At 42.7% G+C, this 27477-nt stretch overlaps 1 protein-coding gene and 1 long non-coding RNA gene across 8 annotated transcripts in view; one reads left to right on the top strand and one right to left on the bottom strand.

Moving 5' to 3' along the window:
• Positions 1–210: 210 nt before the first annotated feature.
• On the top strand, positions 211–19619 carry LOC134299596 (uncharacterized). Its single transcript, XR_010006810.1, has 3 exons — positions 211–767; positions 15340–15518; positions 15789–19619. It is a non-coding gene; the product is annotated as an uncharacterized LOC134299596 (long non-coding RNA).
• The window catches only part of kbtbd11 (kelch repeat and BTB domain containing 11), a 34780-nt gene continuing 26647 nt past the window's right edge, over positions 19345–27477 (bottom strand). For all 7 annotated transcript variants that reach the window (XM_062982832.1, XM_062982854.1, XM_062982844.1 and 4 more), the window contains exon 3: positions 19345–27477. In XM_062982832.1, coding sequence (XP_062838902.1) covers positions 25643–27477 — 1835 coding nt within the window. In that variant the 3' untranslated portion in view covers positions 19345–25642.

Below are 27477 nucleotides of genomic sequence, written 5' to 3'. Positions count from 1 at the left end.
TGTTGGAATGGGGTGCTTACATTTTTATCTACATAAAGTATCTTAATTGTAGCTATAGTAATCATGGAAATCATCATAGTCCAAGAAAGGACAAGCATGATTAAATAAGTATGGCTGCCATGGTAATGTTTCATTTGACTTAAGGTACCATGGAAAGGCATAGGAAACTTTATTTAGTTATGATTTCCAAACCTCATTACTTTTCAAGGAACATAGCCATGAGTAGTCTCATTTCAATTGAGACCAGGTCCTTCAAAGTTCTATGTGGCAGAGTTGAGTTTTGTGTAAAAAGGAACAGTTTATCTCAAATATTCTTCTTTACCTTTCAGATTAAGGTGGAGGGGACATACAGGCTTACTGAAACACAGAGCAAGTTCTTCTCTTTAGTTGTGTGTCCCTGTCCTATGAAGGCTTGACAAAAGCAGGGCAAGATCACAAAAGGGCTTTGTGATGTAGGAGTGACTTTAAAAGGAAAGCTTGACCAAGAAACTACCAGACCACCACTGCTCCCTAGGGGTTGCATTATGTGGATGCTCCTGCTGAACATGATTTGGAGAGAACATATCAGAGCTGCAGCAGATCTTGACCTTTTTCACCTTTCTCTGGTCTTTCAAGATGACTACAATCTTCCTGGAAAAAGACAGGTCTCAGAGAAGAACACATGTAAATCTCATCTTCTGACGTCTACAACTGTGCGTTCAGCATGGGTGTCTGAAAAGGGGAAGCCCAACTACACTGGTTTCCTGACACTGTGGAGCTTTATGCAGGTAAGCTTGACTTTTTTTAGATGGTGGTACCCAAGGCCATAGGACCAGTAGGTTGTAAACTACACTTCAGGATTTTGCCATTGTTTTAAGGGTCACGAGGGTAGACTAAAGAAAATAGTGTCAGAAATGAATGCTCATGCTTAATCTGGGGAAAAGGGACAGTGATGAATTTGCCATTTGAGGTGGAGCTAGTTGGCTCAGCCCCACTTCCTGCTTACACACTGATTTCATTGAGTGAGCAGATGTCTGACAATATCTGGAAAAGAAACATACAAAGCTGCCCTAGTCATGTTGCTTATTACCTTTTATGCTAGTGTCACCATAATCATGAATTGGATGACATTGGAACTAGGGTACAAAGGACCTTTGTGATGTAAGAAGTGATGTCCAAAAAGGAATCTGCTTGGCTACCTACAGTCAAAGGCAATTCTGTGCTTCTGCTCATGTAGGACATCATTTGGAATGACTGGGTTTCTGGTCTGTTTCAGTCTTTGGATGTTTTCATCATTCTTTTAGTCTTACAGCTTTTGAAAATAAGGTTCTGTCTACTCTGCCATATAAAGCAGTTTGAACTGCATTATAATAGTCAGTGTAAACCCATATAATGCAAATTGAACTGCATTGATCTGGATTAAATGAATCTACACTGCCATGTAATCCAGTTCAATGCAATTATTTATTGATTTAAGACATTTCTACCCTGCCTCTCACAACCCTGGAGGGGACTCAAAACGGCTTTACACATAGGCAACTATTGGATGCCTTAAAATCAATGTACAATTAAAATGAACATTTAAAATAGAATTATAAAATACATTAAAACAATTAAAAACATTTACAACAATACTTTACAATTAATCACGTGATCCACAAGCATAATCTGAGCCATTCCAATAGTCATTGCACATCATTCCATAGCTATCTATTGCACAAGTTCTCCAAAGGCTTGGTCACAAAGCCACATTTTCACTCTCTTATGGAAGGTCAGGAGGGAGGAGGCTGATCTAATGTCCCTGGGGAGGGAATTCCACTAATTCCAATTAGTCTGAATTCTGAAACTGCATTATATGGCAGTATAGATAGGCTTAACACTTGTCCTGACTCCAGACCCAATTTGTAAATATAGCATGATAGTAGGATGCTATATGTACATTAATACACTAGTAAACAATAGTCAACATTTTCACATGAATAGAAAAATGTCAGAACTACCATACCAAATCTATATATATAAAAGAGTGATGGAATTGCAGCACCGAGCAAAACAACAAAACTACAGGCCCCCCAACCTCAAAATTTGACAACACAACCCATCATCCATGCCTGTAGGCTGATACAACAAAACATCACATCAAGAACCTCCATGGGGTTAAAAACCCAGCCTTAAAAACCCAGCCATGAGCCTGGTCTGAGCTGCGGGCCTTGTGGGAGGGAGGCCACAAGGCCCCATGGTAGTCGGAGGAGGGGCCTCCACGCGGCGGGGCCTGTGACGCCCGCTGAAGAGGAGGGCCACGGGGTAAGAATTGTCAGGCTGCGGCGGGGCCCGAGCAGGCGTGGAACACCACCACCCCCCGCGAAGAGCCACCGTGGCCTCCTCCATGAGCCACAGGCCGGAGGGAGGCCCCCCCGAAGAGCCACCTCAGCCTCCTGTCAGCCGGAGGGAGGCCGCGAGGCCCCACGGTTTTTTTTGGGGGTTTTTTTGATGTTGAGGCCTGCAGAGGCGAAGGTGGGGGGGCTTCCAGAAAGGCGCCCCCCCTCGCGAAGACCACCGCAGCCTCCTCCGTGCCCCGCAGGCCTCAAGGCAGCCCCGGCCACGAGAGAGCCGGAGCCCAAACCTTCTTCCCCCCCCCCCCCCCACCTCCACCTCCCGCCAGGCCAGAGGGAGGCCGCAAGGTTTCTTTTAACTATTTATTTTCTTTTTGACATAGACGCCTGAAGGGGTGGCCTCAAGGCCGGGAAGCGCCACGGCCCCAAGGAGGGAGGCCGCCAGGCCGCAATGTTTTTGTTTTTGTTTGTTTTTTTAGATGGAGGCCTCCAGAGGCGGAGGCAGGGGTGGCCGCAAGGCCGGAAAGAGCCCCCCCCCCCGTGTCCTAAAGGGTCCTAAAGCCTCCCTCCCCTTTTCCTTCTTCAGACGAGGGCCCTACCTTCCCAGCCTCAGCTGCCTGGGCCTCTGTCTCTCTTCCAGGGATTGAAAAGAGGGGCCGCCTGCCTGTACTCTCAGGCAACAAATATAATATCTAAAATTACTATGGTGTAATAATACAGAACAATATAATTTCTAAAATCAGGACATAAAATAAACACCCTGAAAATGGGAATTCCAGAAAGGAAACTACCAGGGCCAGCTAACACCTCCCAACAAAGGATTCCCCCAGGCAGGAAGCAACAATATAATCTCTAAAATCAGCACATTAAATAAAGAACAACACTCTGAAAATTGGAATTCCAGAAAGGAAACAACCAGAGCCAGCTAACACCTCCCAACAAAGGATTCCCCCAGGCAGGAAGCAACCAGGCTTCCAAACAGCAAGGATATTCAGTGCTGTTCAACCTAACCAAGCAAGACTTCCCCTTTATAGTACACCCTCAGGGTTTCAAGCCATGAGGCTACTCTGGCTCATTCAGCCTGCCCAAGAAAAGATGCCCCTATGTAGAAAGCAGTCAGTCTTTGAAACAGCGAGGCTATTCAGTACAATTCAAATTGGCTAAAAAACCATTTCCCTATCACCCAAGTACCCAGCCTTCCAAGCACCAAACCTATTCCATTGTATTCCAGCTCATCAAACAAGGATTCACGTAAGGAGAAAACACCCAGACTTTAAGGCTGCAAGGCTATTCACTGCTATTCCACCTGGTCAACAAATGATTCCCATCAGCCACAGCCACGCGTGGCCGGGCACAGCTAGTCAAATAATATATCCATCTGGTAGGACTGCTAGAACTGCAAATGGATTAGCAGGGAATCTTGGAGTTACATTCAGTGATACAGTGGTAAATATCTTAAATGGAGGCATTCATAGGAACAGCCCCCATAGCTCCCCAAAGGGTAGCATGTTGTTGATCAATACCTATGGGTGCACACATTATCAAGATTTTCTAGGAATTTCCTGCCCCAGCACTGACCAGATCTACATTATCCTTTCAAGTACTGTGAGAATCACAGGTAAGCCCATAAGAACAAAGAATTCAAGGAGGTATGAAAGATGAGATTATCATCTCTATGAACCAAATGTTTCTAGTGCTTAGATCCTGCAATCTATGGCTCCACTACAACAATAATGTAGTGTGGAGTTTTTTTAAAAAACTGAGTAATGTGAGCATTGCTTTCCAAACATTAGAAAACATTGCTTTCCAAACATTGTAATGGATGATGGCAATCAATTAAACACTGCAATGAGTAACGGAAATGAATAACTTTTAAAAAAGAAACTCCACCAAGCCTCATATTTGTGGAGTCCTTTTAAAAATAGTATATGTTTAAGGTCCAGTTTATGGTTTCTGATCCATCACAGAGAAGAGAAAGCTTCCTGACATCCTCTGTACTCTTTCAGGGGCTGGAACATGATTTTCAGATGCCAAGTTCCTTTTTTTAAACTAACCAACTGACCTTAGTGGTTTCAAATGAATTTCAAAGGGATTATAAAATACTTTTAAAAGATGCATTATTTTTCAACAAAATAATTTGAAACCACAGGAGGCAATTAAATACTGCTCAAATACTGCTATCAGCTACATGGTTACCATCTTGCCTCAGGTTCTCTTCACCAAAAATGGAGGGAGAAGTTGATGTCAACACAAACTCGTGTTAGTTGTGTGTAAATGTGACTTGAAGTTCTGCCAATGCCTGCAGTCTTTTCCGCCTCCAAACTTCATTGTACTGTTGCAACGTGACACTAACAGATGACTTCTCTCTGTTACGTGGGAGATGCTAATGTCAGAGGGTGCAACAGTACATTTATGTATGTATGTATTTATAATTGATAGAAAATGTGGTTTCCATACTTGCATATATGCAAACTAATTTCAACTAGAATGTTATTTTTCAGAAAAAAGTAATCTGGTTTAAGGACATGCAAATATTAGTAGCTGTTAAGAAAGTAAAGATAGCTATGATGCTCAATTATTATTGTTTTTAAGTAACAGTGCCACAGTACCAATTATTGGAACCAACAAAAAATCACTTTTTATCCACCACAAAATGCTAAAACAAAAAAGTGGGACACAGAGGGAAAGATGGTACAATGTTAACAAAAGTTCAACTTCAAAATTTGTAATACGTTTTAGACAGGCTTGTGTGGAAGTGACGTAATGAACTATTTTGGGGATCATATGTTCTCTGTTTGAAAGTTGTTTTCTGTTTGAAAGGCTACCTGACCAAAATCTGGTTGAAAGATAAAGATAAGAGAGAACAGAGGGGAATGTTATCTGGCCCTACAAAAAAAATATGTTATGGGGTGACAAGATAGTAATGGGAAAAATTTACTCAGAGGAGCTTTCCCATTGCCATCCACTTAGACCTAAATAGTGTGATTTGTCCAGAGATATACAGTGACTGGAACAATAGAGTCCATAAAATCCTAGTCCAGTGCTCAAATCACTGCATCCTAATGGTTCTGTTTCCATTATGTTGGAATGTGCTAAAACTGGGGAACACCAGGTATTATTCCGAGGAGCTGACTTATTTAACCATTTTTGATTTAGGATATAAAGAGCTGGGAATTTATGTGAGTGGTAGTGCAAGGCAATATGGTAGTTTTTGTTAGAGGTTTTGCAAAAAAAAGCAGAATGTATTGTCAAATAAGAAAGACCAGTTGTTCCAAAAATAGATTGTGGTCTCTTTATTTGGGAGATAATTGTTGAGTCCAAGACAAAACACTGCTTTTGCTGTGGGATGGGAAATAGAGAGGAGGGCTTACTGGAAAGCTTGAAAATGCATTGGCCTGGATAATGTGCCAAAACTAGGGCCTTTAAACCTTGCAATGATGGAAATTGTTGTCACAACAAGCTAACATTACAAGAAATACTGAAACCTATGAGCCTGTCTGAAATATGGGGATTTACAATTTCTTAAATGCCCTAAAATATGGTGGTGCAGCAGGTTAAACCGCTGCGCTGCTGAACTCGCTGACTGAAAGATTGGCGGTTCGAATCCAGGGAGCGGAGTGAATTCCTGCTGTTAGTCCCAGTTTCTGCCAACCTAGCAACTCGAAAACATGATCAATCGGTACTGCTCTGGCGGGAAGATAATGGTGCTCCATGCAGTGATGCTGGCTACATGACCTTGGAAGGCGTCTACATACAACGATGGCTCTTCGGCTTAGAAATTGAGATGAGGACCAACCCCCAGAGTCGAACACGACTAGACTTATTATCAGGGGGAAACCTTTACTTTTACCTTACAATTTCATACATAATTTCCACCAGATCAACATGGATCCTCATGGAAAGAAATTATAAGTTGATTCAACCTTTTGTGAATGACACTTTGTCTGTGCTGACTTTTTTCATTTGAAATCCATTGATACATTTAAAATTTATACAAAAAAATAAAAGTACAGTAGAGTCTCACTTATCCAAGACTCACTTATCCAAGGTTCTGGATTATCCAAGGCATTTTTGTAGTCAATATTTTCAATATATCATGATATTTTGGTGCTAAATTCATAAATACAGTAATTACAACATAACATTACTGCGTATTGAACTACTTTTTCTGTCAAATTTGTTGTATAACATGATGTTTTGCTGCTTAATTTGTAAAATCATAACCTAATTTGATGTTTAATAGGCTTTTCCTTAATCCCTCCTTATTATCCAAGATATTCGCTTATCCAAGCTTCTGCCGGCCCGTTTAGCTTGGATAAGTGAGACTCTACTGTATATTAAAATGTGGGAAGAGGTCTTTAGCAAATCAAGTGGATATAAAGGTTTTAGCCTCCTCATCCCACATGATGATGTGCATTGGATTTCTACTGAAATGACAGTAGTTAGATCAAACTTTGATTCTAAATTGTGACCCCTGTACTGCAGGACCCGTATCTGTGGTTTCACCTAATTACATCCCAAAAATGTCTTCTATTGAAAATCCCAAGTGAGAACCTATTCTCTCTATGGTAACCTTCAGTTGGGGTTATTCATTTCAGTAAAGTTCAGTATTATCCATGGTTTCCTGTTTCCACAGTCAGTTCAGGAATGTATCTTCTGCGGATACCGGGGTAGTGCTCCATAGATAAAAAATGAGCCTACACAAATTGATGTCCTTTTCTGTCCTCTTTCTAATAAGGCACTTTCTCCTTTTGATCATATGCCACCAGTTTATGGATTGAATTAGTTAATGCCTAGGGGCGGGGCAGAATATCTCGAGCTGCAGGCTAAACATGCTGGGCAAATAATTGGATCATGTCCTTTGTATGCAAAAAAAAGAAAAGAAAGGGGTGACCTGCATTCTAAAAAAGAGAAAAAGATTAATAGTGATAGTGCATTACACACTGATGCAACAGGAGGTTGTATGAAGTTGTCAACTGTGAAGCTTTCCTCTACAGATACATTAGACCAGGGGTCCTCAAACTTTTTAATCCAAGGGCCGGTCCACAATCCTTCAGACTGTTGAGGGGCCGGATTATCATTTGAAAAAAAATACAAACAAATTCTGATGCACACTGCACATGCCTTATTTGTAGTGCAAAAACAAGAACAATGAAAGAACAATACAATATTTAAAAATAAAAACAATTTTAACCCAACATATATTTATCAGGATTTCAATGGGAAGTGTGCTCCTGCTTCTGGCCAATGAGATAGTCAAGTTAATTAGGATTGTTGTTGTTGTTGTTGTTGTTGTTGTTGTGTGCCTTCAAGTCATTTCAGACTTTGGGCGAGCCTAAGTCTAAAATGTATTTATTATTTATTTATTTACTGCATTTATTTACTACATTTGTATCACACCCTTCTCACCCCAAAGGGGACTCAGAGTGGCTTACAAATTATATGTACATACAATATATTATATTATTAGCATAGCACAATATTAGCATTATATATTACTATATTGAACTATACCACTATACTGTACTATTGTTAGTGTTATATTGTATTACATTATAATATTATTATCAATATTATATGTATATACAATATATTATATTATAAAACTGAGGGCGGGGGCCAGGTAAATGACCTCGGAGGGCCGCATCCGGCCCCCGGGCCTTAGTTTGGGGACCTCTGCATTAGACTATAACTCCCGCCATCTGCAGACATCATAGTTAGCTAAGGACTTAAGATCTCTCCATAGATCCATCTACAATTCCATATAAGGCATTTTGAAACTGCATTATATAGTAGTCTAGGTGGAGCCTTAGAAAAATGACAGTGCAACATATCTGGAGGATACCAGATTTAATAAGGCTGGGATATAAAGTCCTGCTAGGCAGTAAAATATAGACTTCTTCTAGTTCATGAATTTACAAACAAGAAATTATGAAAAACAATAATAATGCGAAGAAAAGACCCCTTAATTATTTTTGCCAAAGTTCAACATTTTTCCATTATAAATGAGAAAATACAAGAAAATTGAGGGTCCCAAATGTGGGTGACAGTAGAGGAATTCGCCAAGCACTGTGGCAAATCCATGGGGCAGCAGGAGAGACCATTGCCCGTGCTCCACATCACCGCTTTTCCCATCACACAGGAGAAAGTGCCACTGCCTGGCTTCCCCCCCACGTTGTAATGAGAACACAGGAAGCCTCCTGGGGACCATCCTAGGCCACTTTCAGGACAGAATCCTGCCAGAAGTAGCTTAATGTCATGTCATGGGCTCCAGCAGGCTCCTTCCTGGAAGCGTCCTAGGACGGAACCCAAGCCTCAAGTGATGAGGTCTTGAGTAAAGTAATTAAAATGGGAACAGTTTGATATACAGTAAACAGGATTTAAACTGTTTGAGCTAGGTTATATCCACAGCATTAATACTGCTGGGGAAATTTTGCCAGTTCACTTTTTTTTTGATGCTTTCTCATAAGTGCTCAAAAATGAAGCCATGTGTGAGAGTAAGAGACACTTAAATAGCTGTACTTTGGAAGGAAAACAGCACCCGTTCTTACCCTCTCTTTTCCTCCAGTTTGCTTTTTCAACTTGTCTTTCCCCATGTTGATGATGTCAGGTATATGAAATGGTTGCTAGGGACCTCTCCTGTGTCTAATGAGAAATTGAAGTTACTGTGCTGCTTTGTCACATTGGTGTCATTACACAGCACTGACGCTGTGATTGTGGTAAACACAAGCAACATGCAAGAACTCAGAGTACATACTAGTTCTTAAAGTAATAATAGAGATGCAATTACTTATCCACAATATTTGAAAGAGAACATGTAGTTGGAAGCCAGTGGTTAAACCAGATAGTACAAGTACTGTACATATAAGTGGTAAACTCTTGGCATTTCCAATGACAATTCCCATCTTACCACAAGCTAGGCTGATGGAACAGCTTAGAACTGGAGTCTATCTAAGTCAATATTTGTCCGACTATATGTATGTATGTATGTATGTATGTATGTATGTTTGCACCACAAAGATCTGGACCAAACTAAGGAGGCTTTCCAGGTCCTAAACCGGTGCTTGGCCGCTGTGTCGGACTGGACAAGGGTGAAAAATTGAAATTGAATTCAGACAAGACAGAGGTCCTCCTGGTCAGTTGTAGGGCCGAACAGGGTATAGGGTTACAGCCTGTGTTGGATGGGGTCGCACTCCCCTGAAGACACAGGTTCGCAGTCTGGGTGTTCTCCTGGACTCATCGCTGAGCCTGGAGCCCCAGGTCTCAGCGGTGGCCAGGGGAGCATTTGCACAACTAAGACTTGTGCACCAGCTTGCACTGTACCTTGGGAAGTCTGACTTGGACACAGTGGTCCATGCTCTGGTTACATCTCGTTTGGACTACTGCAACGCTCTCTACGTGGGGTTGCCTTTGAAGAAGCTCTAACTAGTACAACAGGTGGCAGCCAGACTAATAGCTAGGGCAGCTTACAAGGAGTGTACCAACCCCCTACTAAGCCAGCTCCACTGGCTGCCGATATGCTACCGAGCCCAATTCAAAGTGCTGGTTTTGACCTATAAAGCCCTAAACAGTTCTGGCCCAATCTACTTGCCCGAACGTATCTCCTCCTATGAGCTAGGAAGATCCCTAAGGTCATCTGGTGAGGCCCGCCTGCTTCGCAAGCATGGCTGGCGGGAACGAGGGACAGGGCCTTTTCGGTGGTGGTTCCCCAGCTGTGGAACACCCTTCCCAGAGATATATGACAAGCCCCAACCCTTTTGAGCTTTAGAAGAGCCCTAAAAACATGGCTATGTGCTCAGGCTTTTAATGCATAAACGGCAAAGACAACCTGGACTGATTTATGGCTAAAGCATGAGGATCTTGGATGAACGGATTTAACCATATATTGTATTTAATTGTTCTTAATGGATTTTATATATTGTTTGTTTTAACTATGTGTCGGCATTGATTTGTTGCCAATTGTGTAAGCCGCCCTGAGTCCCTTCAGGTGAGAAGGGCGGGATATAAATGTTGGAAATAAATAAATAAATAAATAAATGCAGGGTTTTAACTAAAACAAACACACCCCTTTCAGGCCCAGTGAAGAAGGAAACTGTTGGACTTCAACCCCACACTGCCCAACTCTGCAATCCTCAATGAGCAATAGTAAGCTTTAGAACAGACTGATGGAAATCTCTTCCCCTCAGACTCCTGAATGACAGTTGGAATGTATCTATTTCTTCTATCCTCTCTGTTTCTGCTGTCATTCTGATTGGTTGCATAGAATGGATACTTTGCAGGTGCATGCCTTTTGTCTTTGACTTTCTACTTTTACATCTTGGTTTGTGCTGTGTGTATTGAGGCCTCTCTCTGCTTGTGTGTCAGGAGAGATGTAATACCTGAAGATTTTTCCCTCTCTTTTAAACCCTAGAGGAGATGGAGTTTAGAGTAGCTAGGACCCAGTTCTTTACTATTAAGAAATGTAGTAATTTTCTGTAAATACAGTAGAGCCCCGGTAACTGAGGCTCTGGGTTATCCGAGGCGCCGCCGGGGGCGCCCCTCCCTCTCCCAAGTTCGAGAGAAGGAGAGGGAGAGGGAGGAGGAAGCACCCCGCGATAGCTGCTGCCTAGCAGCTTGAGCGAGGGGCTTCCCAAGGGGTGTGGTCTCGGCCAGGGATGTCCCTGGGCGAGACCTGGGCCCAGGCAAGCCCCTCGCCATCGCTGCTGCCTAGAGTGAAGTGGCCCCCTGTCATGTAACTGGGGAAGACCTGGGATTGAAGCAGATTGGCTGTTGCTAAGTGACATGTTTATAAGAAGAAGGGAGGGAGGAAAGAAAAAGAAAGAAAGGGGAAAGAGAAAGGTGAAAGAAAGGAAGGGATAAAGAAAGAAAAAATAAATCAGTATGCCACCCAATCCATCTCCATCCAATTGCAATTATAGCTTTTTCTCTTTCCTTTCCCATTCTTTTATTGTTTATGCTGCCATTGTGACTTGGGATCTAGAAAGGTATCTCTATTTAGCATTACTAACAGTGGGGTGATACATTTCCTACTATTTTAATATGGCTTGCCTTCCATGTTCACTAGGATAAACAAAAAATTGTGAATGAAGTATTTTTTTAATCTGAAAAAACACCTCTCTAGGAATTTCTAGGCTATCTAACACAATGCTATGGTCAACTTCTGCTGGAAGGTGACCCTAGATTGGAATTGGAGGACATGGAAATTCATAGAGTGGTTTTATTTCTAAAAATCTCTGGGTCCTCCAGTATGACTAAAGTTAACCATAGAGTCACATTGGAGGGTCAAGAAATACCTAGAGAGAATATTTTCAAATCGGTGAATAATTTACAAAATCAAATTTGCAAGTGGTGGGATGGCTGTACATTGCTTTTTCTCATTTTGCAGTTGACCTTCCTGTTTTACTGAAGCTGATAAGAGGGAAACGCCATCACCCTAATGAATTTTAATCCACTAAATCATATTTGTAAGATTCAACATTGAGGAATCTAATCACTTAGCAGAAGTCACTAGAAATACTTAACAAATTCATAACCTAAGAACTTGATTAGTGAATTTCTTCCAAGTACTGATTTAGACTTAATGGATGTTGTGAAGAGTAGCCTGCACCGTCTGCTTTGTAGGGCCAGTACTGGTTTCTACCAAAGATGGGAGCAGTATCATTAATCGAGGGGCGAAGACAAAATATGAGGCTCAGTATTTTCCTCTATTGTTGTTGGAGATGGAAACTAAAGAACACAATGCACAGTTTTTCAACACCAGAAGCACTATCAAACACCCAGAAAACACAAAGTGACTGTGTTTTCTTGCAGTAAAGTACTAACTCCAAGGAGATAGTTTGGCCTTTCTGCATAGTCTTCTGAAGATTGTTGCCTCACACACAATCCCTTTCTCAGCACCACATCCATCGTAACTCCTTGAAGTGCAACATAATTATTTGGGAAAGATGGGGTGAGAATCCTAACAGCAATTCCGGCCTAACCTCGCTATGGGATTTGCATCCTGATGCAGTTCTCCTAATTAAGTGATTGACAAGAATAGAGAATTGTGCTACTTGTTCAAAGAGAGAACATTAAATTCCTCTTAATTGGGTTGTTGCTAAATTGCTTGTGCTGCTTGGACTTCCTAATAAAATTACTGCTGCCTCATGTAACATGTTCTACAAAAGGAATGAAAGTACAGTTTGGGGAGAAATTTCAGCTATCCTTTCTCATGTCTCACTTTTTACTGTCATATCAACCTTACACCATTCAGGAAATGTCCCTCAAAGTATTTATTTATCTATATATGCAAATGTCAAAGTGTTGTATGTATTTGTGTATATATGTATGTTGCTTGCTTATTTTGTAACACAAAGACTTCTACATGACTTGATAGATCTGGACCAAACTTGGCACACATGCCCTTCATTGTCCTACTTAAAATAATTGAGGGCTTTGAACTTAACCCCCCCCCCCCCCCCACCATTTTTGGATCCAAAGAGGAGGAAAAGAAAAGGAACAAAGCGGATTGACTGTGGCTAGGTGAAGTGGCCCTCTGCCATGTGACTGGAAAGAGAATGAAGCAGATTGGCTGTTGCTAGGTGACATGTGTATGTTTGGAAGGAAGGGAGGAAGTAAAGAAAGACAGAGAAAAAGAAGGGGGAAAGATGGGAAAAGGAAGGGAGGGGGAAGAAAGAAACGAATGGAAGAGGAAGGAAGGAATGGAAAGATGGGGGGGGGGGGGAATGGCCACCTTCTCTGCCCCTTCACAAAGTTCTCAAACTGAGCTAGAACTCAACAGGAAGGGGCAGTCAGCGGGATGACATATTAAGCTATGCATCTTCAACTGTGATAGTGAATTCCAACAAATATCTTTCTGTAGTCTATTAAGATGCAGAGTTTATTTCACCCTTTATTTTCTGCAATACAAAGAGAGATAGAAAAGTAAAGAACATAGTGTTCCTCACCTTTCAGAGGTACTGAAAGACTATCATCAGCTTGGCAGAATCACCTCATCCTCACTCTGCCCCATTTGGTACTTTTCTGCACTCAAAGTAATACAATCTCATTGCACAGGGAAAAGCAGGCATCATAGAAGAACTGCCTCTCATATTCTAGCCTTCAGGGAGACTGAAGTCAAAAGCATGCTCAGTGGGCTAATACATACTGAGGATAACAACGTGATTCAATTTTCGACTTCAGATCCTTCCAATTGAAATTCACTCCAAGACTTTTCATTGTTTTCAACCAGGGGTCACTGCTGAGTTTTTACTTAGTCTCACAGCTGTTCTAAAGCAATGAAACCCGCAAGGGAGCTTGGGAAATTTTGTTTCTCAAACTACAAGTCCTCAAATTCCCAGCTAGGCACTGGCCACAGTGATTTTCAAAGCTCTGGCTATGATAGCAATGATGTTGAATACATTAACCATAATCTGTAACACCACAATTTGTACAAATTACACCAAAAATATTTGTGGATCCCCTAGAATCATAGAATCATAGAATAGTAGAGTTGGAAGAGACCTCATGGGCCATCTAGTCCAACCCCCTGCCAAGAAGCAGGAAATCGCATTCAAAGCACCCCCGACAGATGGCCATACAGCCTCTGTTTAAAAGCCTCCAAAGAAGGAGCCTCCACCACAGTCTGGGGGAGAGAGTTCCACTGCCGAACAGCCCTCACTGTGAGGAAGTTCTTCCTGATGTTCAGGTGGAATCTCTTTTCCTGTAGTTTGAAGCCATTGTTCCGTGTCCTAGTCTGCAGGGCAGCAGAAAACAAGCTTGCTCCCTCCTCCCTATGGCTTCCCCTCCCTATGGCTTCCTCCTCCCTATGGCTTCCCCTGGTGGCGCAGCGGGTTAAACCACTGAGCTGCTGTGTGGTACTTACTGTGAAAGTAGTTGTTACACTCTAGAAACTTTGTTTTTGTGGCTGCCACAAACTATGTTGCATTGGTTGAGGCTTGATGACGTAGATAGCAAAGGGTCCCACCCTGGACCTTCCACAGATGTATGAATCTCCCTTGCTTAGTTTCCAATATACCTCACAACCTCTGAGGATGCCTGCTATAGATGTAGGTGAAACGTCAGGAGAGAATGCTTCTGGAATATGGACATACAGCCTGGAAAACTCACAGCAACCCTATAGCAAAAGGTGCTGCAGAATGTTCCGCAAAAACAAAATTTTGGAACTTTAAGAAACTTTTCCCATTTTTTAAATGATAGAATCAATTAGGAGACGCCATCTATAACCCAAAAACAAAAATCATGGTACATAGTGTAATCCTGTGGTTCTAGTGAATGGCAACATAAAGTCTTAGAAGTATAAGCAAGCCAATTCCCATTCTCCTCATTTTCTATTTTTCTTTCCAAGTCACTGTTCCACCTCATTTCTTCTTTCCAACTGACCCTAATACTCCACATTTCAACTGAAGATTTAGAACACACACATTTTGTTTTATTTTAACATTGGCCCACTTTTCTCTTAATATGGAACCTAAGGCACTTACCACATTGGTTGAAACAATTTCCACTTGCTTGGAAGTAAACTGCATTGAATTTAGTGGGCTTCCATATGAGTAGATATGCATAGAGTCGCCACACTGTTCACTCATACATAGACAAAGTGCAGCTGTCTGTAGACCACGGGTGGGAAGCATGTACCTAAAGAGCAAAATTTGGGACTTTGGACCACTCTTGCTTCCTCCCACTCTCTTCAAATCTGACACTGTGTTGATTAAATTTGCTGAAATGGAGGTAATGGGATACAATGCATTTTTTCCGCAATGCACAAATCTTATTTTCAACCCTTGCGGTTTGTCGACAAGCACAATCCAACTTGAAAACAAGGTGCATCTCTCCTTATGTCTTGTTTTAAAATGATAGCTTTTGCCACCATCAGTTCTACAGCAAACCTTTTTGTGACAGCAGGTTTACATATTTGCTGTAAACCCTGAATCTTGGCCCATTATCCATCGCAGCATTCTGGACCTTCAGAGAGCTCACAGGTTATCAGGCAATTCAGAGCTTGTTTTTAAAACATTTCTTTCTACAGTCAGACAACTTTCTGAAGAAACTGCTACTGTATTTGCGTGGAGGGAGTGATGCCATTTCATTAACAGACTTCATTCACCATGAAGAAGAACAAGGGAGGTCTGCAGTTGCTTTGTATTCCAATCAGGAATGCTCTTCTTTAGCTTTCTTCTTCTTCATGCTCTGGATACTCTGCTGCAGGTAGGTTGGAACTAGGGCATTCCTTTTTCCCCATTCTATTTTCCATTACTGAGCTATCTACAACAAATGGTCAGCATTCCCTAAATTATGAGCCTACATACACAGTTATTCCCGAGTTTGATCTTTAAAAAAAGCGGTTATTTTGCAAATCATAGGATTTCCCTGAACCTGTTGGCACTTCCTTCTTGCTTCTCAGTGGTTCTTTGGGTTCGCAATCTTTTGTACTCATCATTTGAATTTGCTATTAAATTCTTGCCATTTCTTTCCCAGTTCCTAGATGCCCCAACCAGCATGGCCAGGATAAGGAATTCTGGGAATTGCAGTCCGAAATACATGGAAGTCTGAAAGCTGAACATCTTTAGGGGTATTGATTATGACCTCTCACTTTGGGAAACAACGTACGGTAAATGCTGTCAGAAGCCGTTGCTTCCAAGTAGGGTGCATTTACATTAAGATTTATAGCAAAAATTATAATAAAATCTGACTTAGAACACAATTCTCTTGGCCATGACTATAAGGATGCACCAAATTACATATCACACATTTTTTTAAAAACTAGCTCAGTTCTTTCTTCTTGCATTCACTCAATTACAGCTTCCTCCAAATATATAAAAAGCTTTATGGAAATGTTTGCCTGTGTGTTAAAAACGCTTATTGAAACACACTTGATCTGTATATAGTTCAATTCACTTAAACTGTGCAGGAACCAAAGCATTTGCATTGGTTAATCTGTGATGAAAGGCGGCAGCAACACAATCCCAAAAGAAACGTATTCTGGTGTTTTCACTGCAAACACCAAAGCTTATAAAGCATCAAAACAGCATAGTAAAACATTGCATAGTGCCCTAGACATTTTCCCCATTACAGAAAAGATCCAAGCTGGAGTGGGTTGCAGGGAATGAAGCAACAATTCTGAAAATGTTATTTTATGTATCATTCTCATGTGTTGAAAACTGGCTTGAATGTGCTGGAAAACAGGTCAAGTGTTCAAAACCAGTTAGAATAAAATGAGACTCGTGATGGTGAAATTTGGCTGCAGGCCTGCATCCAATTAGTCATGTCTTAACAGTTTTTTTGTTAATAGTTCCCTGGCATTGGAGATGGTGGGGGAAGTATATATATGCCCGTCGACTTATGATGACCCCATGAATTTCACAGGGTTTTCTTAGTAAAGGAATATTCAGAGGTAACTTTGCCTGTTCCTTCCTCTGAAATATAGACAAAAGGAGATTTACATTTCTCCGCCCACAGTAACTTTTGCAGTCATTTCCTGATGGGAGTCTGAAACAGGCTAGCGTGACTATATACTTGGAAGGAATTGCTTAAAGGATTGCCTTAGATTGGCTAAAGGATTCCAACACAGTATGGTCACTTTCAGATTTCAGAAGCCTTACAAATCAATGGTGCAGTAGCTTCTTTAGCTTTCTTTAAACCATCTAATTCCATCAGATATTATTCAACAATGGGGGAAACAATTTTCTCACATTATACAGTATGACTACCCAATGTGTGTATTTTCTTGCCTAGTTATATTTTATTGAATACGAAAATATGGGGAAGAAACTTTGAATAGGTACTTACATTTACTCTTCCCTACTTGCTTTTTCATGCTGACTTTTGTACTATTTGTTTATATGTGACACTTTGAAGTGCTTCCGTGAGCCGCTTCAAGCCGCTATCAGGACCTCAAGATTGAACTTCAAAGACTCTGGCAGAAACCAGTACATGTGATCCCAGTGGTGATTGGCACACTGGGTGCCGTGCCAAAAGATCTCAGCCGGCATTTGGAAACCATAGACATTGACATCATTACGATCTGTCAACTGCAAGAGGCCACCCTACTGGGATCTGCACGCATCATCCAAGAATACATCACAGAGTCCTAGACACTTGGGAAGTGTTCGACTTGTGATTTTGTGATATGAAATCCAGCCTATTTGTTTGCTGTGTCATACTATGTCTTTGTGTCAATAATAATAACTATTATTATTATTATTATTAGAGCCAGAATCCAAACATTATTGGTAAACAAACTGGACAGCTTACTTACTTAGGCGATCCCTCGTAGTTCAAGGATGATTGTCTTCCACCCTGGGGGTATGTCCATAGATGGCTGAAGAGACCTATTCTTGATCTGCACGTTCTCCCGCAGTGAGGACATCGATTTCCAGGTGGAAGGCAGTCCCGGTGAGGGTTGGCTTGACGCTCCTTCCTCTTGGCACGTTTCTCCCTTAAGCCCTCCATCCATGCCTCTTCAAACTCCACAGCACTGCTGGTCACAGCTGACCTCCAATTAGAGCGCTCAAGGGTCAGGGCTTCCCAGTTCTCAGTGTCTATGCCACAGTTTTTAAGGTTGGCTTTAAGCCCATCTTTAAATCTCTTTTCCTGCCCACCAACATTACGTTTCCCGTTCTTGAGTTCGGAGTAGAGCAACTGCTTTGGGAGACGGTGATCAGGCATTCGGACAACATGGCCAGTCCAGCGGAGTTGATGGCATAGGAGCATCATTTCAATGCTGATGGTCTTTGCTTCTTCCAGCACGCTGACATTTGTCCGCTTGTCTTCCCAAGAGATTTGCAGGATTTTTCTGAGGCAATGCTGATGGAAACGCTCCGGGAGTTTGGTGTGATGTTTGTAGACCATCCACGTTTCGCAGGCGTAGAGCAGGGTTGGGAGGACAATGGCTTTATAAACAAGCACCTTGGTATCTCTACGGATGTCCCGATCATCAAACACTCTCTGCTTCATTCTGAAAAATGCTGCGCTCGCAGAGCTCAGGCAGTGTTGTATTTCAGTGTCAATGTTGACTTTTGTGGAGAGGTGGATGCCAAGGTAGCGGAAATCGTCGTTTTCTAATGTTACCCCATTAAGCTGTATTCCTGGCATTGCAGAGGGATTAGCTGGTGCCTGTTGGAAGAGCACTTTGGTTTTCTCGATGTTCAATGAGGTCGAGCTTCTCGTATGCTTCTGCGAAGGTGTTTAGAGTGGCTTGTAGGTCTTCTTCTGAATGCGCACAGACTACGTTGTCATCGGCATATTGGAGTTCTATAACAGATGTTGTGGTGACCTTGGTTTTGGCTCTTAGTCTGCTGAGGTTAAATAGCTTGCCATCTGTCTGATAGACGATTTCCACACCAGTGGTACATGTCAGGATAACATGATGTACCGTGTTATCCTGACAGCATACTACCCATAAAAGGAGTCACTGAGTTCCACTAACTGAAAATGCTTCAGGAATGCTTGCCTGATGCATAAAGTTAGGCTAAAGTGTTTTTTTAAATACCCCAGTTATTATATGCTTCCTCCAAAATTTAGTTCTGTTTATAGCAGTAGATGCGGGCTAGGAGCTGGCATCTAATGGCGTCATGTAATGGTGATGCTATAACACAAAGGCACACAAAAGCAAGACGGATCACTTCCTTTTGTCACCTTTGATCCATCTTGACATGGTGACAACTGCGTAAGAAAGGCTCATGTGATTTCCTACGGCTATTCTGTGACTGATCTTTCTCAAAGTCCTTGAATATATAAATTACATGTTCGCATCAGTTGTCTTTTGACAGTACACAATGCCACTGCAATACCTCTAAAATATTGACAGAACATCCTGTTTTAAAATCTTCTTGTGCTTTGCTACTACATCAGCTTGTTTAAACATGTCCTGAGATTGGGGACTTAATCCTAACTTGAGTTTTTGTAGCTGGATCAAATAGCATATCATTTTCAGGGTGGAGAACAGAAAATAAAAAGCTGCCAAGGAGCTGATAGCTCAAGGTATTGAAAGCCATTCCTGTTTGTTCACTAAAAGCACAAGAGAGACACTCAGTTCATGGGAATAATTTATTCTTTTTAAGCATTTGAAATTGTATCAGGTGTTTATTTACATGGGAGCCCTCGGTGCATAAAATACTCATTCGCTACTGCACAATCGTTTTATTCATCAAACAGGTATGATTAACATCATCCCCATTCTATTTATCGAGATCATTTGCAATTCAAATATTGGGTCATTCCTTTCCCAGCGATTCCTGTGAAAGGCCTCACAGAGCAAACTGGATTTGTACAAAAACATTGTTCAAGCAATAAAAGTATTTGGTGTAATTGATCAGTTCCATTTACTGCTAGCATCTGGGAGAAAAACTTTCTGCATATTAATTTATCCAACAGTGTTGAAATTTAAAAGAAAAAACCCACTTCTACTACTGGCCTGATTTTAGAGTCTATACATGAGAAAACAAAAGGACACCAAGCCGGAAATCAGTTTAGAAGTGTCCCATATGTTGTATTCAATAAAAGTCAATCATCTGGGTATGATTATGCAAACATCTTGCAAAGAAAACTACATTAAATGGGCAGTAATTAAGTACAGATTATGGCTCTGGAAATGCTCACTCATGTGTTCAACTTTACTTTAAATTCAAGGATGCAATTTTACCAGCACAATAAGATTAAAGTTTTACATATGTTTCTGAACTACATGAAAAAGAGGAAGCGGGGAAATGATGCTTGTAAAGGTTTTCATCCAATTTCCTTAGCAATGCTGTTGTGCAGTTATTCAGAAAAGCAAAGACATTCAGGAAATACATTACATGGCAAAACAGGGGCACAGTTTGCAAGCTTTTGTAGAAACTTCTAAGGAAGCCTTCTACAAAATAAAACAAATGCAATGACTTTCCACTTCTGAGCCGGCCATATAGCTAAAGAAATACGGTCTAATTAGGCACAGACAGACAGACACAGCACAGCAAACATGTCCCTTACTAAACTATTACAAAACGGCTGTATCAGGCTGCATGTTGAAATGCTCAGGAAACCACATTGAGCCATTTGTTCCCCTGATGTACACAGTAGGGCAGAACAGAGGGACTTCGCAGAATGTTTTATAAATGTATTCCACAGTCTACATGGATCTCTAACTTTGATACTTTTTTGTGTCTTTTTGCTGCGGCAGAAAATAATTTATTAATGGAATGATGCATTCTGAACTGGAACAGATGCCTCCAGACATACCAAGATCTTGTATTTGGGGAAAGGGCAGGAAGCTGATGCATCACACTAGAAAACCTTCAGAGGTCAGTCAATTCAGTCCCCAATGTATGATAGTTGAGTGGTTCTTCCCAGCTCCATGCCAAGAACAGGACAGCAAAAGATCTCCTGAATGCAGTGAGGCATGAGGAACTATCTTGGAGCTAGAAAGCTGAAGGATGTCATTTCTTTTTATACTTAACCACAAAAGGTTTTCAATTTATTGATTACATTTATATTCCACATCTTCTCCAGCAATTACACGGTGGTGTTCATGTCTTCCTTGCCTCCTACATTCCCTTCATAATCATCTCATAACGTAAGTCAAGAAGAGGGAGATGGGAGTATCTAAGTCGCCCTAAATTATTCAAAGAGTTTTGCAACTCAATGAGGATTCACACCTGATTCTCCTGAATCCTATTCCAGTGCTTGAACCGCTACAGTATACTAGCATGTTATGACTCACATGTGTAAGGTATGCATTGATTTCATTGTATCTAATCTATGATTGAGTCTGAATCCAATATAATTCTTATAGTGTAGTCCTAAACTGCTCTTATTTAGGAGTAACCTCCTGCCCCAGATCGGTGAGATTGACTCACAGATAAAATTTGATAAGCAAACAGACATAGAATTCCTGTTTTTCTGTTATTGCCTGTTCCTAAACTGCATAGAATGAGCAGAAATATACAAAATCAATTCCTATTATATCAAGTTTTAAAATAGTGCAATTTTTAAGTTTCTCATGTGCTGGTTTGAATGCCAATCAGTCTGTCAATTATTAATCATTTCTAAAACAACAGGTATTTCTAACATCTCACTTGTTGGGCCAAGAAATTTAAAATTTTGGATGATGGTTCAAAGCACAAACTGTGATGTGTTGTCGAAGGCTTTCATAGCCAGGATCACAGGGTTGTTGTATGTTTTCCGGGCTGTATGGCCACGTTCTTGTATGTTCTAGAACATGGCCATACAGCCCGGAAAACATACAACAACACAAACTGTGATTTTCATCTTATGAAAGTGAGATTTCTCTTTCCTTTGGATAAAAACAGTACATTTTAAGGTCAGAGGTAAGATTAAATTTGTTATCTGAGGCCCCTCTAAAGTTAATATATATTTTAATCAGCTCCACCAGACACTAAGGTCAAGCCTGTATTTGAATCAGCAATGGTGAAAATATGGATACCATACTGATTAGTCCTCCGGATTTAAATAATGTTTACTAGATTCCCACGTCTGTTTTTGCCTTGAAGACAAACAAGTGGTAGAATTGAATGGCCATACAAAAATTCCACATTTGTCTCCTTTCCTATCTTATTTTTATGCAAGTTCTCTGTGAGCAGAAGTTGCACTGGCCACAGAGAAACACAAGATGGGATTACAGTTTGGAATGGATATTTTGGAAACTAGCAGTCATACTTTGCTGGGGATAGGGGCGGAAATGTAGTCCAGAACAGTATTTTTTCTGCATCTGGGTCAAATATAGAAAATTTATACAGACATCCCATTTCTCTGATGTCCCAATGTATGTACCGAAGTCACTGAATATTCACAGTCCCAACAATACTACTCATACAGTAGTTGATATTTCAAAATATATCCAAAAAAATGATTATCAAAAAAGTCAGTCTGATAGATGAATCTTCTGTGTATAATAAACATGTCTTTGGAATACTGGTTTGAAAGATACAACTTAAAAAAAGGCAACTGAACAAAAGAATGCATTTCAAAGCCAGTGTAGCACTATGGCTACAGTGTGGGCTTGGGTCAGAGAAACCTGGAATTAAATATTAAACAAGGCAGAGACATCTCAGGTCAGGCATTGTTTCTTGCCCTAAATTGACCTCTTAAGATTGTTGAGGAAAACAGAATGGGAGATCTCTGAAGAAAATGGCGTGGCTTACACATTAAAATGTTACGATTAAATGTCGTTAACTTTTGTGGGACTTCTTTCCAAATGACCTCTTAGGCCCCTTCCACACAGCTGAATAAAATCCACATTTTCTGCTTTGAACTGGAATATATGGCAATGTGGACTCACATTGAACCGAGTTCAAAGCAGATATTGTGGGATTTTCTGCCTTGGTATTCTGGGATACATGGCTGTGTAGAAGAGCCCTAAGTTATCTGGTCTAAGGTATGGAGTCTTGGAACCTGGAGGGGTTCTGGAACCTGAGGTATGGTTCCAGGACCCCTCATGAATACCAAAATGCATGGATACACAAGTACCATTATATAGCCTGGTAAAATGGCACCTTTCATATAAAATGTCAGAATCAAGGTTTGCTTTTTGGAATTTTTTTTTAAATCAAGCTATGGATAGTAAAGCGATAGAGGCAGAATCTGTGGATATGGAGGGCGGATTGTAACTATAGCACTATGGTTCCACTGTGAAGGCCATGTCTGCATCCCAGGGGATCCTGAGGTTTTGTGTCTGGTGGGGCACTAGAGCTCACCAATGGAGAATGAGAAATAGTCCTCCCTAAACTGCCAATCCCAGCATTCTACAGGATGTTACCATGGTAGTGATAGTGTTATAACTGTACTGCCTGAAACTCTGTGGAAGAAGAGCTCTGAAATGATAGGCAGGAGACATTTTTGTTGTTTTTTTCTCCAATAGCAACTTGTTTCTGCTTTTGAAACAAGAATGAAATGGCAAAATCAGCTTCTGAAAGGTCATGGTGGGTATCAGCTATTCAAAGGGTAAAGTAAGATTCTCAGTGAGGCCATAGATCCAATATTCTGGCCTTGGGACCACCTGCTACCTCAAAGACTGCCAGCCTATTTAAAATGTGACCTGTCTTCACTGTGGACCCCTTCTTTTGGCAGATAAGGACATGTTGAGGCCATATGAACAGTCTTGATGGGCCATAAAGTTGCATTTTGGCCACTTCTGAGCTACTGCAAGCCTTTGAGGCCAGCTAGTTGGATGGATTATGATGGAGTTAGTCTAACTTTAAATATCCATTCTAATTTCAATCAATATAATCTGAAAAACAAATACAGTGAGCCCTCCACATTCACTGAGATTAGGGGAACAGGAGCCTTGGGAAAGTGAAACAACATTTTAAAAAAATCTGAGGTCACTTTTTACTGGAAGCAAGCCATAGAGTCAGACTGGAAGGGCTAGAGCAGTGGTTCTCAACCCGAGGTTTTGGCTTTCAACTCCCAGAAATCCTAACAGCTGGTAAACTGGCTAGGATTTCTGGGGGTTGTAGGCCAAAACACCTGGGGGCCCACAGGTTGAGAACCACTGGGCTAGAGATTCCTAGAGATAACTTTTTAATCAAATCCGCAAAAGTCAAACATGCAAATGTTGAGGGCCCACAGTATGCTCCAACTGCTAGCAAGTATGAAGTTTAGCCACCTCTTTCTCAAAATGTGCTGCAATACAACTATTCAGTAAAAGATTTAGGAAAGAAATAGAACATACATGACTTTTGTATATGATAAACTTGACATGTGAATTATTGACTAAAATCAAATCCGACTGGTTTGCAACCCAGGATGTTAACATGGCAGAATGGAAATCACTTCCCCTACGGAGCTACTTCTTGCTTCTTCATGCGAATAACAGCTGGAGAGGGATTTTTTTCTTGTCAAAGGACTCTGAAGATGAAAGTGAAGTATTCCAGTTGTGTGCAGTAAGTTTCATGTAAGCCACATTTGGTTTTCATTGACGTGAGCAGCTAACAGCAGTCAGTGACTTTAAACCCACCGAAAAACTCACTGATATGTTCACTCTTGTCATTTGTCAAGTTTTGAACTTGTGAGTTATAATGCAGACTCCCGATTGAAGCCATTCACAACTATGTTAAGAAGAAATCATTATACATTTATGATCAACTGTGTTTAAACACACATACACAGCTTTTTGTTTTTTTAAAGAAGCAGCAAAATGGATTCAACACATCCCTTAATATGTTTGCTGTTGTTTCCATTTATTCCCAAAATGAAACATATGGGAAAAATGTAATTTGTTTCAAACCTTTTTAGCCTGGCTTCTGCTAAATTGTAAGCTGTGGTTACAACTTCCTGAGGCTGCACAATGCCATGTCTTCTGTAAAAACTCTGTTAAGCTTTTAAAAAGGGAAAAAAGAACACTTTGACCCAGATGATCATTCACTGCTTCTAACACAAGAAGCATTGATTCATCCTATTACTTTTTTAAAAAAGATACACTAAACCTCACTGGTTGCTTCCAGGGTTTTCTCCCCTACTTTTCACAAGTTACTATCAGAATACAAGAAAGAGGATGGCAAAAGATCCCGTCTTTCAAAGATGTGTATGTACAGTATGAACATTCCTATAACTGCAACTTTTAAACTGCATAAAAGTCCGTTTAAAAGCTGACTTTTATGTAGCCCCAGAATATTTCTTGACTGAAAAGTTGCACAGAAACTATACAAACAATTAACATGTATCAACCAGCTTTTCACAGGCTGATTTATATAAACACAAGGCTTGTTCTTACATGAAGCAGACTTGAAAAGCTCTGAACACATACAGCCCTCTAGTCAGCACTTTGAAAGTGGGATCCCAGAATAAATGTCCAAAGTGGTGCATGCATACGTAAATTAAGGAAATGTGTCATAAAGCCCTCAGGAGTCCCCGGTAGCTGAATGGGTTAAACCCTTGTGCTGGCAGGAATGCTGACTGAAAGGTTGGCGGTTCGAATCTGAGGAGAGCGGAGTGAATTCTGTTCCGTTAGCTCCAGCTCCATGCGGGGACATGAGAGAAGCATCCCACCGGATGGTAAAACATCAAACATCTGGTCATCCCTTGGGCAACATCCTTGCAGATGGCCAATTCTCTCACACCAGAAGCAACTTGCAGTTTCTCAAGTTGCTCCTGACACAAACAATGCCCTTCCATTTTGTTTCTAAAGTTGAAAGAAAGCTGGTGCCAGAGAGATGAATTTCGACCTGGGGTTAATTTCTGTTGCTTATCCTACCTGTTGCACCTCAACCACCATTTCTACTGAAGCCTGTGCTCCTGCCCTGAAGATCTGCACCACTGACATCAATAAATGGCACTGGGTGGGTACTGCTGTGACCTTTGTGTCAAGCAAACCCTTCCCAAAGCCAAGCTGTCTCTCACAAAGTCAGAGGACTCTCTGGCTCTCCCATTTTTTCCTTCTCAGGCAGGATTAGCACAAAAGGTAGGAGGACCCCTTTGGTATCTGAAGGGGCCTTGTACAGTTCTGCGTCAAAGCTGCCCTTGATCCCACCATCTGCTTCCACCTCTCCGTTCTGGGACAAGCTGAAACGCAGCATCCCCGTCCGGTTGACGCAGTAGATGGTGCTGCCCAAGGTGGCGCAGCGGAAAGGCTGGACGGGGTTACTGGTGGGGCGTAAGGAAGTGCACTGGCTCCAGTGCTTGGCCACTGTGTTGTAGCGGAAGACCTCGACCCCGCCCGCCTGTCCCGGTTCCCCACGGCTTGCACCGACATCAAAGCGGTAGATGAAGCTCTTGTAGGCCACCATGTCGGCTGAGCGGCGCCGACTGCTGTTGTAAGGACACTCCCGCCACTCGTCCCGCTTGGGGTCATACTTGAGCAGGCGGTAGAAGAGAGAGCCGCCCGAAACGTAGATCTCGCCATTGCAGGTGGTGGCCTCGTGGGCCACAGCAAAGGCACCTTTGGGCAAGGGGGCCACAGGGCTCCAGCGGTCGGCCCGGGGGTCATACCTCTCCACCGTGAAGAGGCACTCCCCGCCCACAGCGTAGAGGTAGCCGTCCAGGGCCAGGAGCTTGAGCTGCGAGCGAGGCTGGCCCATGGGCTTCACCTGGCTCCAGGTGTCCGTCAGTGGGTTGTAGCAGAAGACCTTGTCTGAGAGCTTGGCCCCGGGTGTGGTGGTGATGCCCCCAGCCAGAAAGAGATAGTTGTAGAGGACACACATGGCGCAGCCCTTGGTGTTGGCCTCCTCAGGCAAGCGGGTGAGCACCCGCCACTCTTGGGCCGTTTCATGGTAGGCATGGAGGAGGCAGCCACCCTCTTCCAAGGACACCACCGAGGAGGGGCTCTGGGGCCGGCTGCTCTCCCGGCTCTGGGGCCGACTTCCTGTTCCCAGCCGCTCAAAGGCGTCGCTGACCTCGGCCGCCAGCAGACAAGGCCTCCCGGCCTCCAGACGCCGCCGAAGGATGAGGTCGCGCTCTGCACCGCTGAGCCGCCCGTAAATGGCGGGGTCCCTTAACACCTGCAGATAGTGGTCGCCCATGAAGCGGTAGGCGGCCTCTCTTAGCTCAGGCAGGCGCTGCTTCTTGGCCAAGGTCAGCAGCTGGAGGCAGTTGTGGAGGCGGAGCTGGGCGCGCGCGGCCTCGGCGGCGCAGAGCAAGGCGCCCGGCATCTGCAGCACGCGGGCCCCGCTCAGCACCTCGGCCAGGTTGTCGGGGCCCACCGCGCGCATGCGCCCCGTGTAGACGTACTCCAGAAGCAGCCGCAGCGCCGCGTAGGTGACCCCCTTGAGGCGCAGCACCTCCCGCGAGGCGCGCGCGCGGAAATAGTCGCTCTTGTCGGACAGGGCCGCCTTGTGCGCCCGCACGCGCCGCCCGCACACCTCCAGCACCACGTCCGGCTCCTCCTCCGGCAACCACGAGCAAGGGTCGCCACCTTCTTGCTTCTCCTCGTCCGACTCGGCGCTGTGGTGGTTGTTGTTGACCTCCCACTGGCTCTGGACCACGTCGCTGCTGCAGCTGCTGATGCTGCACGAGGAGGGCGAGGCGGCTTCGGAAAGAGGGTGAGCGGGAGCCGAGGCTTCCTCTGCCCTGAAGCACAGCGCCGAGCCCAGGCTGCAGGGCGCCCCCGCCGCCGCCCCTTCGCCGCCGCTCTCCATGGCTTCCTTCCCGAGAGGCGTCAGAGCCTCCTCCTCCTGCTGCTGCTGCTTCTCGGCCTCCTCCTCCTGCTCCTCGGCGGAGGCGCTGCCATTCTCAC

Source organism: Anolis carolinensis, chromosome 1 (genome assembly GCF_035594765.1).
Source record: "Anolis carolinensis isolate JA03-04 chromosome 1, rAnoCar3.1.pri, whole genome shotgun sequence".
NCBI classification, from domain to species: Eukaryota; Metazoa; Chordata; class Lepidosauria; order Squamata; family Dactyloidae; genus Anolis; species Anolis carolinensis.
The sequence above is the reverse complement of the archived record's forward strand: the minus strand, read 5'-3'. Positions and strand labels throughout refer to the sequence as shown.